Here is a 12,172-nt window from a genome sequence, read left to right on the forward strand (position 1 = left end):
GCTGCCTGTCAGCCGTCGTGATCATCGTGCTAATGCCGTCCCTCCTTTTCTCTCCTTCCCTTCTGTGCCTCCTGTCTTGTGCAAAGCAGGTTCAATACATCCATCATCTACACTACTTTTGCTAATTTTGAGCACCTTTCAAATTTTTCAAATCACCGTCTCTCATCTGCTACGTCTACCTGCCTTAGACATGTTGAATCATCCTCGCGTCACACTTTTATTGACATCCTTTAATTCTTCTTTACTGCCTCTTCACTCAAGGTCTGTCCTCCATCTCTTTCTCATCTCCTTTCTTTATGGTTGTAATCGTCTCCTTTTCAATTTCCCCTTCTCCCAGGACTATGCAGAACGGCCAGATGTGCCATGGCTAAGTGATTTTTACTGGCAGACATGCTGTGAACTAGAGGACACGCTGCCCTGCTTCAAGGGCATCTCCAAGGAAATCACAAGAACCCACATCCACATCAAGCTAGGTAACCCAACCCAACTGTAATCCTGACTGATCTGACAAGAATCACCATATTTAGTGCATTGGGTTTCTGCTAAATATAAAAACTAGAATGTTTGACCTAGTTACAAACATAATGTTTCACTGTCAGATATTCTATTTATTCTTCTGCCTGTCTTCCACCACATAGTGATTTGTACAGAAGATTTGCGTAGCATTAAATGACAGTTGCCTCTCATTTAGGACATTTTCAAGCATCTATTAATCCAGAGAACTGGGAAGGCTATGTGTCAGAGTTGTCTCCTGTTGGGGAGTCCAAAGAGGTAAAACAGGAGAGTGGGATCAGAGGTGACTGGAGTGAGAGGTTGGGGGCCTTCCAGAAGCTCGTCCTTATCAAGAGCTTCATTGAAGAAAAGGTGAGCCTAAATGAAGTCTGTGGAAAGATATTTGTTCCTCCTGAAGGGAACAAGCATTTGGTTGTATGTGCATGTTTGTGTGAACATGTGTAAGTGTGTATATCTATTTTTTCGCAGCTAATCTTGCAAACTACTGAACCAATCAGTCTAATATTTTGTGTGCACATGTATGGCTGTATGCTCAAGGACCTGTCGTCACTGTGGTGATTCAAAATTGTTGAAAAACCTGTTTTATTGACTGTTTTATGCCATTGTTGATGACAGACTCCTCACTACTCTCAACTGACCAGCTAAAAACAACACACCTTACTGTCTGCTACATTTTGGCCTTTGTAGTGGCTCAAAAACTGACACCCACAGAAAAGTTTGGTCTTATTTTTAACTGGAGCATCTACAGATTAATTTCTTATCTGGTATGTTACGATCCACTAAGGTTAGGCATGATATGACTGTAAAGCAGCCAGAAGGGATGATTCCACCCGGCCCAGCTCTCTGTGGTCCGACTGTGACCCATTTTTGTCCCGTCTTCCATATGGCATACTACGTACACCAGGAGTGTTTAAGAAGTGGAGCATTTTGCCTGGCTGGTTTTGTGGAGTTGCAGATTTTGTTGATTTAGTAATTTGTTCTTGATATTTATGCGTCTACTGTAAGTAAGTCAGTAGGCTTTGTAGTTCAACGGTGTGCTTTTTGTTTGTTTTAGTTTTGTTTATTGTTGTAACTTCCTCCTTTTTTGCTGTAGCTTACAAAGTTAATACTGTTAAAAGTCCAGTTACGAATGACATGAATCAAAGATTTCTACAGCACCTCTTTGTATTTTTATTAACATCTGGGACTAATGTGAAAGACACTGTGTCTGCTGGAAAAGAATTGTCTAGAATGGCTGCCATCAGTTTTGGCGGCTGCACGGCTCCCTTGCAGAGATCTGAGCTTTACTGAGTGCTCTTTTCTTGTTAAACCTGCAATAACTTTTTGTCTGGCCACTGTTAGGCAGCAGAAACAAGTTGTGGATTTCAAAAAAGAAGAATTGGTGTCCATGTCAGTTAATTTTTTATTATTAAGCCAACAAAGACTTGGCTAATTACACTAATTTACAGCTGTGCTGACTTACTGCCCTCAGCTAGACCCTGAGACAAAAGTCTTCTGTCCTTTGCACCATGGGAAACTCAGACATGCCAGCAGCTGGATCTAAGAAAGTAAAGCCTTCCCGTCTCATCGGTGATGTCCAGTCCACTATTGATAAAAAACATCCTCTTTACCTGTTTCATTTTATTTCTGCCTGTGTCCCCACAACGCCATTTAGCTTGATTATAAAATCTGTCTAACTCTTTTTTTTGCTGTTCTTTTCATCTGTCACATTCTCTCATGCACATGCTACTGTTTTACTCCTACTTGTCTACTTTGTCCTGATATTCTCTGATTTACTTCCTCCCCATTTTGTCCAGGTGGTGTTTGCAGCAACAGAGTTTGTGATTGTCAGCCTCGGGAAGCAGTTTGTGGAGAACCCTCCAGTCGACCTGGCAAACCTCTACAACGATATGTCCCCTTCCACACCATTGGTCTTCATTCTGAGCACAGGATCTGATCCCATGGGTGCATTCCAGCGCTTTGCAAAAGAGAGAGGTTGCCTTGACAGGTAAAAGAAATTAAAAAAAGACAGACAGGACAGATAATAGAAGGGTGGAGTGATGTGATAGAATAGAGGTGAATAGTAATACAAATGTCGAACAGAAGAGTTTGATATGATGATCACAATTGTTAACACATGATCACAGGGGTATTTCTATTCTCTTTTGTCTGTCAGCGTTGAGTCAATCTCGCTGGGTCAAGGCCAGGGACCCATAGCAGAGAAGATGATCCATGCAGCACTGAAGAGTGGCAACTGGGTCTTTCTGCAGAACTGTCATCTGGCGGTCTCCTGGATGTTAGCCATGGAGGAGCTCATCAAGACCTTTGCTGAACCAGGTATTAACCACACTGACACATCACATACGTAACTACATGCATGACCACACAAGGGCAGAGCATCATGACACCTATTTCAGATGTGGCTTCTGACCCATTTTTGATTACATTTTGTACTCTTGCTCCTGTCTAGTGCATGATGGCTGAAAATCACCAAGTAAATACAGAAAACCAACACACTGCAACATAACTGAGCTTCAGGGGACATGAATGACTAAACAACTGTTGTTTATGTGGTTTCCTTTGTTTATCGCAGCATTTGTTATCAGTGAAAAAATACTTCAATGCACATTTTTCTTTGTAGTCAGAGACACATTAAGTTTTTTATTATTTTTCTTGTGTATGACTGTGAGTAACGGGCCCCTCTCTTCCTCTGCAGACACATCAATCCACGAGAACTTTCGTTTGTTTCTCAGTTCCATGCCGACCAAAGAATTTCCTGTTACAGTGCTTCAGAACTCTGTCAAGGTATGCACACACACACACACACACACACACACACACAAAGTTCCACTCTATAATCTCACTTTAGTTCATTTCATTTGAAGATTGTCTGTCAGAGAGAGCTCTCAGCTTTGAACAAATTAACAGTCGCCCCACTTAGCGTACTTCAGTTGTTCATTGCTCTTCATCATTCTTCTCCATAAAGAGTGTTCACACCCACGTGCTTTGAAAGCAAATATTCTAAATACTTAAACTGAGTTTAACTTGCTAGATTTTTGTGGGAAAATTACAGTTGATACTGCACATTTTGCATCTGTACAAAATACTTTTAATAATTAATTTCAATGCTGTTGTGTATTCTTGAGATAGTAGGTTGCAGAAAGCTCATTAATTACAAAGAGGAACATGGTGTTCGTGTTCTAAAGCATTAGATAATGGCATTCTAGTTGTGTCTGCTGGGATAAGGGATGTAAGTAAAAAGGCTAAGTGGATGTGATTTGCATTTCTTCTAATGGAATGTTATGTGACATTTTGCATGCTTTGTAATTTGTTGAACAAAAGACAGAAGTGATACCAGCGTCTAAAAAGAAAGTGTCACAACATCAGAATAAACCGTGTCAGTAATGCCAGGCTGTGCGGTCGTAAAAAATTATTTATTTTTTATGTGTATTTGAGGATTACATGCACTTTATTCCATTGGTGTGTGTGTAAGTAAAACTGACTTGACCCAAAATGAAATCCAGTCAAAGATCCGGAAATGCATTGGATAGACACTCTGCATGTAACTTGTTTTTACAGCTGTCTCTGAGCCTATGTAGTGCTGTGCATTAGAGCTCAGTACCAATAGACCCCTTGTTCCTACCACTTAGCCCTCACCCCTCTGTTTTGCGCATTCACATCCAGGGGTAGGGTGTCCAGGGGATTCTTGTTAGAACTACATGGCCCTCCAACACAGGTTTTTCAGAGGCACAGTCCAAACCAAGTGTTATGACAAGTCATCAGCTAAATGGCTGCACAGGCCACAAAAAGGCCCACAAATGTGTTTTCTTGGTTATTAAAAGTTTAAAAATGACACTTGCCATCTTATTTTTTTGGTTTGATATTGTTTTAATGTATTATTGTCCTTTTCTTTGTAACAAGCTTGGATCTTGAAGGGTTGTCCCATTTCATTGGGGAAGATTTCAAACACTGCCGCTTATAACTCTGTTCTGATGGGCAGAGGGGCACTTGAAAATGGGGGTATGGTTAAAAATAAGAAATGGGATTGGGCCCAAGTTTAAAGCAAGTTAAACAACTGTGAAGCTCCTCAAAAGTCTATGGGCTCACCTAAATTGTTAATGGTAGATGTGGACATAAATCGAGAAGTTGCAATTTGGGATTTGTGTATACTGTACATCATGTGGGACATGCCACAGCGCCACAAGAATGTGAAATAATAGCAACATATAAGAATAATCAGAGGCATATTGACGTCAGAATTTTTACACTGCTAAGTTGTTGGTCTAAGAATCATCCCTGTCATTTTAGTGGCAATTCTGTAATAAGTTAGGAATAGTTGAGAGGACTCCTACGTCACGTCCTACGATCAATCCACAAACAGTGCTGAAAGTAGCCGCTGATGTCATTCATTGATAAACATTTGGACACCCCTGACTTGGAGAATAATCAAACCATAAAGACCATTTTAGACCTTATACTGTTCAGTACTGTTACATATGTATAAAAAGCTGGTCTCATTGCTATCACTTGACTATCTGACACAGCTGGATTTAGATGCTACAACTAATATCATCAGTAGCAACAGGCCAACCACTCTAATCCTTTGGTTTTTCCCATTCTTTAATTCAGTAGCTTAAAAAAAAGTTTTGAAAACAAACTCTTAAAAGTATGACCATACCATATAATCTGATCTAGTTTGAAAAATACATTATGAATGCAGCCTTAGGTGTGTTTGGTTTCCACTGATAGAAATTGCATTGATGCCTAATCTGTTTTGTTCTTGGAATAGAAAACATCAGTGTATGATATATTTGTATATGCACTCACACACACTTCTAAACAAGCATTTGGAACAATAATCCATGATTGTTTTTACTTTGGTGAATGCCTTTTTGAAATGATAAACTGTACCAGGGGCACCAACAACAGCCATATCACTGACAGAGCTAACAGTGTTAATCAGGGAGGTAGCGTGACTTCATTCTCTGCTGTGGATGCCATCACTCCACTTTATCTTTACAAAGAAAATAGTGTTTATTTTTTGCTATATTAATGCTCTGAATGTTGCATACAGAACCTTTAAGCCCTCTGTGTCTCTGGTTGTCTTTGCCAGGTGACTAACGAGCCTCCTAAAGGCCTGCGAGCCAACATGCGACGGGCCTTCACAGAGATTTCCAACAATTTCTTTGAAGACCACGTTCTGGGACGCCAGTGGAGGAAGATCATCTTTGGAATCTGCTTTTTCCATGCAATCGTCCAGGTGACACGCTTTCTCACACACCTCACACATACTTGATTGTTACTGCTTTGTGTGCCTGTACTGTATGGTTTTACTCATGCTGTTTTATGTGTTTGCACAGGTGTGTGCCCATTCTTCTACTTACTGTTTGTCCTTTTTTGTGTCTTGTTTTTCATGTGTCTTAGGAGCGGAAGAAGTTTGGTCCTCTGGGCTGGAACATCCGCTATGAGTTTAATGACAGTGACAGGGAGTGCGCTCTGCTCAACCTCAACCTCTACTGCAAAGAGGGCACCATCCCTTGGGATGCTCTCATCTACATCACCGGTAGGGAAGCCTTCACACACGGATAAGTGTGTGTGTCTTTGCAGTGTGCTGAGCATTATATGAAACATCTGATTTTGTGGCTTTAAACAAGGCAGAAAGTGTGGATGGAATCAGTCTCTTTTGGTCACTAAGGCTGGCTTGTTTGTTGATTTGCCAATGTGTGGCACAGACCGCACACTGTTGTTTTGTCAACAACACACATTTCAAGCATCATGTGAAATGGGTAATGGGCAAAATGTTTGCTGATTTCACAAAGCAGGGCAGTTCTGTAACACGATTTGACTCTGTGCTGCAGCTGCAATCCTGCATTTGTTCAACTTTCACTCAGTGAACTTTTGCTGCTCTCTTCCTTTTAGCTTTGTGTTTATAGAAATAAAATGGAAAAGAACAGATGTTCCCCTGTACAGCCAAGCTAGTTTTCTATGTCAAACACAGCAGATAAAGAAATCCAAATGTTATGGCTATAAAGTTTTGTAGTATGAAATAGTTTGACAAATTACAGTATTTATCATGGTGTATTTAACTTTGTTGAATAATACATTTTAAACATAAAACTGAAAACTTTTTAATGTATTTATATTATCATTATATATTCTGGGCACACATATGAACATAAATGAAATTTCAATTTAATTGAATTATGCTGATTTAATGTCGTCTGTCCCGGACTTCCATAACAGACGTCTTCAAAGGTCATTATGAAGAAGAGGGAGGGATCCCTTTCATTAACAGTACTCATCAAATCTCTAAAGTTCATTTGTTTTCCTAATCTGGTTTTCAATTACACCTTCAAATGATTATGTGCCGCGTTCAGTCTCAGTGGAGCGCACCAGATCAAATTGATGTCTCTCGTTGTTATCACACTACGGCGTTATTAGTTTAATCCTTAATTTTAACAGTCCTTGTGTGCTGGAGCTACACACTCTTTGAGGGAAAGAATGTGGGCTCAAACCAAGCATGATATTGCCTTTCCTCTTTTAGAAGAAGCTGTTCTTCTTTTCTTGTGCAAAAAGAAGGCTCTGCCAGCTTTACCACGCCTGCAGCTCACTAAAGGCTTCAGCAGAGATTTGTCTGATTATTCACTCCCATACTTACTGTCTTACATAACTGTGTCTTTACACAAAGTATGGATTTTAAGTGTTGAATTGTTAGCGTTAAGTATAATTTCCATTCCATCTTACTTTCTGCTCCTTGGTAATATTAACCCTCCAGCTATGGCTGTCTTTCCACAGTTTCTTTCCTCTTGTCTATTTTTTCCTGCTGGCCAGAAGTGTTTTCCTCTCTGTGCTGTTCATTAGAACTGGAAAAGTCAAGGATTGTTATTTATGTCTTTTCACATCACTGTGTAAGTGAAAAAGAAAACAATTGTTATTGTATTTCTGTGTTTAAGCTCTAAGCCATCCAAGTCTGGTTTGTGTCTGTAGACTACCCAGTGCCACTGTCGTGCTCTCTGTAATTCTCTCCCCCACCATCTCTTTCTCACCCATATGTGACACAATAAGAAGTCTGTACATAGCCTGCAGACTCTATGATGTTGCTGTAGTCTTTATGTCTTTTTATATTTATCCTAACAGACTACTAGGTTCATGTAGGGTTTTAAAGGGGAGGCTGGACTGGCTAGTGCCACCCCTATAATGTCATTAGCCAACCCAGATGCCACCCCAAATTTTTTGCCACGTCATTAGCTTTCACCTCCGTATGGGCCGAGTGTTTGGCCAGCATATTCCCACAAGATCCCACATCCTCTAACTCATAGGTGTATTAAGGCATCTGGATACAAAGTTTGAGGCGGGACCCTGTTCCCTACTCTGAAAGTTGCTCAGTGGCGTATGAAGCCAAAAAACCCCTCTATTTCCGCAGTATGAAATTACCTGGATATCTGCAAGTGCACTAAAGACTTCTACTGTCTGAGCTTGCTACTTCCAGTTTAGCACTTCGATAACTTGAATGGCAATAAAATGATTTAATGTTGCAGCGCTTCTAAACTTTCCAAATGTTATCGGACAGAATAGATTAAGTCCTGATAGTGAATTAAGTAATTTTGTGGGGCTTGTGATGCTCAAAAAATGTATCCTTTCATTTACAGATATCTCTTTTCCGATGTAAGTCTATGGGAAAAAAGTCTGTGGCATCACATGACGGACTTGGGAGTTGTAATTCCACTGTTTGGCCACTACGAAAATACAGTCTGCTTCCTGGGGGCCTGCTCTCGCTCCAGTCTCTAACTGGACCGATGCTGCTTACTCTCAAGCCACAATTACACACAGCAGATCTGTGGGTCATATTTTGTGCAACCGGCATCAGCCTATTGTAAAATAACCACAGATCCCCTCGTACTCATGTGAAAATCAAACATGTCGTTTTAATTAATTATTCTAAACAGTGTCTTCTACACATTAACAGGCAGATGGACACATTGAAAACAATTTAAACAGCTCCACAAAAAAAATGTGAATCACTTAAAATGTATTGCTCTGCTTATAACTCCCTCAGGACCATCCATTCCTGCCAGTTTTTCATCCGGTGTCTCAGTTCGAAACACCAGGTAACCCGGTAATAGCTGCAGTGGTCATCTTTTTTAAATGAGGCTCGCCAAAATGTTGCCGGGAGCTTTACAATTTAATTGTAAAACAGGTAGCCTGGATGGGTGGCTGTGATGAGCAATATGATTTGATAGAGATTAATTTGGTCCTCCCCTTCAGCTACCACCACACATGCCATAAATATACAGACTAAAAATTATTTGATACATCTCTCTGCTTGGTAAAGAGCTGAGTAGCTCACAGTGCTTGTTTGTGGCATGTTAAAGTACTGGAGGGGTTTAAAGCTGCAATATGGACATTTTCAAAATTTTTATTAACATTTTAATAATAAATACATATGGTGTATTATGCAGTCCTAGTCTGCATCTGTGCATGACCTCTTTTGTCCATACAATCCCCAACTACCTGACTTGGGCTTTTTACTATTTCAGGTTTATTGTTTTTAAGGTATTTTTTAATGCCTGTGGTGTCTGTACAGATGATGGTTACCTTGCCTTGGGCTACACATTGCTTAAATATAGACAGCTGGTCAAGAAGTGCAAAAGTAGTGACAAGGTGCAGTTTGAACCTGCCCAACTGAGGAGGAGGCAGGAAAGCAGGACAAACAAGACACTTGACAGTCTCAAGGAAAATGCTGCTAATGTCTTTCTCAGCTTTGCCTTCTCCTGCCATTGTTTACTTGACAGTCATTTATCCATATTCAAGTTTCATAAATATTTAATGTCTTATTTAAAATGTTTGCTTTAGACTAAGTGTTTTTTCGTGCTGAGAGTTGACTCTGAAGAAGACGCAGTAGCGTCGAAACGTCAGTTTGTTTGCACCTTATTAAAAGTTCTGCAATTTCATCGAGTGCCCCAGCCTCCTTTCATTTGGGTTCAGTCATTTTTTGAAGTGGCCCACTTGATTTAGTGTCAGTTATAAAGAAACTCTGATGCAGAGGGATATCATTATGTGGTCTCTTTGTTTGCCTGCTTAGGTGAGATTACATATGGAGGCAGAGTGACGGACGCGTGGGACCAACGCTGCCTCAGGACAGTCCTCAAAGGCTTCTTCTCACCTCAAACCCTGGAGCCTGACTACACCTACTCCCCCTCAGGTATTTTTTCTGTGTCAAGCTCTCAAGCTCTCTCCTCCTCTACCCTGTATGTAAACAGGGTATGGATAAGATAACAGGAACACTTTGTAATGTATTGGAATTCTATATAGGAGGTGTTTGTGTTTGCAAGTCTGTCTCTATGTGTGCTCATCTACTGTATACGTTCTTTGTATTGTTTCCTCACTTGTCTGTTTAAGGTATCTACTATGCCCCTAAGACGGATGAACTTGAGGAATACAAGAAATACATCGAGAGTCTTCCAATCATAGATGATCCAGAGGTCTTTGGCATGCATGAGAATGCCAACCTGGCCTTCCAGGTGAGGATCAATGTGCTTATTTCTCATATGAGCAGATGTTGAAAACTAATTCACTTATTATTTGCTTTCAATTTGTTTGTTTGTAGAAGGGCAATGTGTTTAATAGCTCATTTTAAACAGTAAATGTCATCATTTATGGGCCTTCATGATTTAATCTGGAGATGCTCAGTTTATGGCCTGTAATAAAAGCATGGGAGTGCAACTGTGAAATATCAGTAAATGAGGATGCTACAAAATGTGTGCATTTCCTTGTGCGTGTGGGTTTGTCTCCACAGCGCCAAGAAACCATGACTCTAATCAACACCATACTGGATGTAAATCCTCGCTCATCAGCCTGCCATGGAGCTAAAAGCAACGATGACATCGTCTGTGAGCTTGCTGAATCTATTTTAGCCAAGCTGCCTGGTACATGCTCACACACACACACACACACACACACACACACACACACAAACATCCACGCATAGATACAAATGCAAACACTCGCATAACTAATGCAGTGTTTTCCATGTCCATCTTGTCTGTCTGCCTGCCTGTCTTTCTGTTTTTGTTATCGGTTTGTCTCCCTGCTTGTCTGCCCGTCTGTACAGAGCGTCTGGACATGGATGAGGCGGTGGAAAGTCTGTTTGTCCGAGACGAAAACGGCCGCCTTAACTCCCTGACAACCGTGTTGGGCCAAGAGGCTGACCGATTCAACAACTTGCTGAGAGTGCTAAGGGTGACGCGCATAGCTAACTCCCTTAAGTACACACTCTGGAAATTTAGAGTTATGCTTTGCTCAGGGTTTATTTCCTGTCAGCTATTGACGTTAGCAAAAACTGCTACAGGAGTTATACTTGTTCCCATTAGCTGACTGACCAGAGAAAAACAAAACTTCCCCCCAAAAAAAACAAAAAACAAATGAAGAAAGTGGTGTATTATGTTGCATTAGCATGTGTTAAAACATATTACAGTGTATATTGGATATATCAGAAATAAACAACGTTTTTAAAGACCTACATTGTCCTTTCCACCACCTCATTGTGATGTATGCTTTTTTGTGTGTGTTTCCCAGATATCACTTATCACTCTGCAGAAGGCCATAGCAGGTCTGGTGGTGATGTCAGAGGAGATGGACCGCATATACACAAGCTTCCTGAACAACCAGGTTCCCACCCACTGGGCAAACTCTGCCTACCCTTCTCTCAAGCCGCTGGCCTCCTGGGTCAGAGACCTGACCCTCAGGACCTCCTTTATCCAGGTTTGGAAGAGAAAGGGAAAGAAATAATCAGTATGTTTACATGCACAGTTAAGTCGAGCTGCGGTTATAGCTCGACTGGGCCATTTAATTGGACTCCTGTACTTGTCCCAGGAAACAAGCATTGGAGGGAAATCTATTTATTGACCAAAGTATGTCCGACTCTGCTATGATAGGTGGCGATATGCCTCCTTTCAGCTTGTTAGTATTGGACCTTTTTTCTGGTTACCAAACAGTCAACAAACGAGTTAGCTACAGTTAACTAGTGGCAAACTGGAACCATTGTGACAACTTAACAGCTCTTTACAGTTTTTGGCTCTGGATGTAGATTTCACCGAGTTGTTACCAGCTTCTTCTTCTGTCACACATTTAATGCTTTTCGACTTCCGGGTCAAAGCCTGGGGCGGACACTGTGGAACCTGCACAGCGCCCCTTGGCCAGTTTGGGTACGATTGACTGTATACATGCAGGAGTAATTCGACTCCTAATCGCATTATCTGGTGTGTTAGTCCAGCTTTGAGGAATTTGATTCAGTACGATTTCAATTGGACTAATATGTTTACATGTGTTTTAAAAGTCCAGTTTTAGTCAGACTAACAGAATAATTCGATTTCCTCTAATGTCATGCAGACATACTGACTGACACATATACACACATTGGCATCTTCTGCACTTGCTAACGCTGAATTGTATTTATAAGTTGTTTAAAATAATCTGTCCTGATAAAGAAAACATGAATTAATTAGAAATTAGTGAAAACATGGGAACAAATATAATAATAGGATTCACTTCCCTCTTCTGGCTCAAGTCTCTGTATCACTGACTCTGTATACGCACATTCAAGTGTATTTGTGTGTGTGTGTGTGTGTGTGTGTGTGTGTTTTCTCATCAAGTTGAGAAACACTAATAGCACATGAACATT

The 12,172-nt window shown here is 40.7% G+C and overlaps 1 protein-coding gene across 1 annotated transcript in view; it reads left to right on the forward strand.

Moving 5' to 3' along the window:
• The window catches only part of dnah6 (dynein, axonemal, heavy chain 6), a 66,117-nt gene that overhangs the window by 50,813 nt on the left and 3,132 nt on the right, over positions 1–12,172 (forward strand). The window contains exons 67-78 of the mRNA XM_050045187.1: positions 338–473; positions 692–864; positions 2,310–2,500; positions 2,669–2,829; positions 3,209–3,297; positions 5,606–5,752; positions 5,917–6,055; positions 9,575–9,694; positions 9,892–10,013; positions 10,289–10,418; positions 10,604–10,731; positions 11,068–11,253. Coding sequence (XP_049901144.1) covers positions 338–473; positions 692–864; positions 2,310–2,500; positions 2,669–2,829; positions 3,209–3,297; positions 5,606–5,752; positions 5,917–6,055; positions 9,575–9,694; positions 9,892–10,013; positions 10,289–10,418; positions 10,604–10,731; positions 11,068–11,253 — 1,722 coding nt within the window. The remainder of the gene's footprint in view (positions 1–337; positions 474–691; positions 865–2,309; positions 2,501–2,668; positions 2,830–3,208; positions 3,298–5,605; positions 5,753–5,916; positions 6,056–9,574; positions 9,695–9,891; positions 10,014–10,288; positions 10,419–10,603; positions 10,732–11,067; positions 11,254–12,172) is intronic.

The sequence above is a fragment of the Epinephelus moara genome, chromosome 5, assembly GCF_006386435.1.
Source record: "Epinephelus moara isolate mb chromosome 5, YSFRI_EMoa_1.0, whole genome shotgun sequence".
Taxonomy (NCBI): domain Eukaryota; kingdom Metazoa; phylum Chordata; class Actinopteri; order Perciformes; family Serranidae; genus Epinephelus; species Epinephelus moara.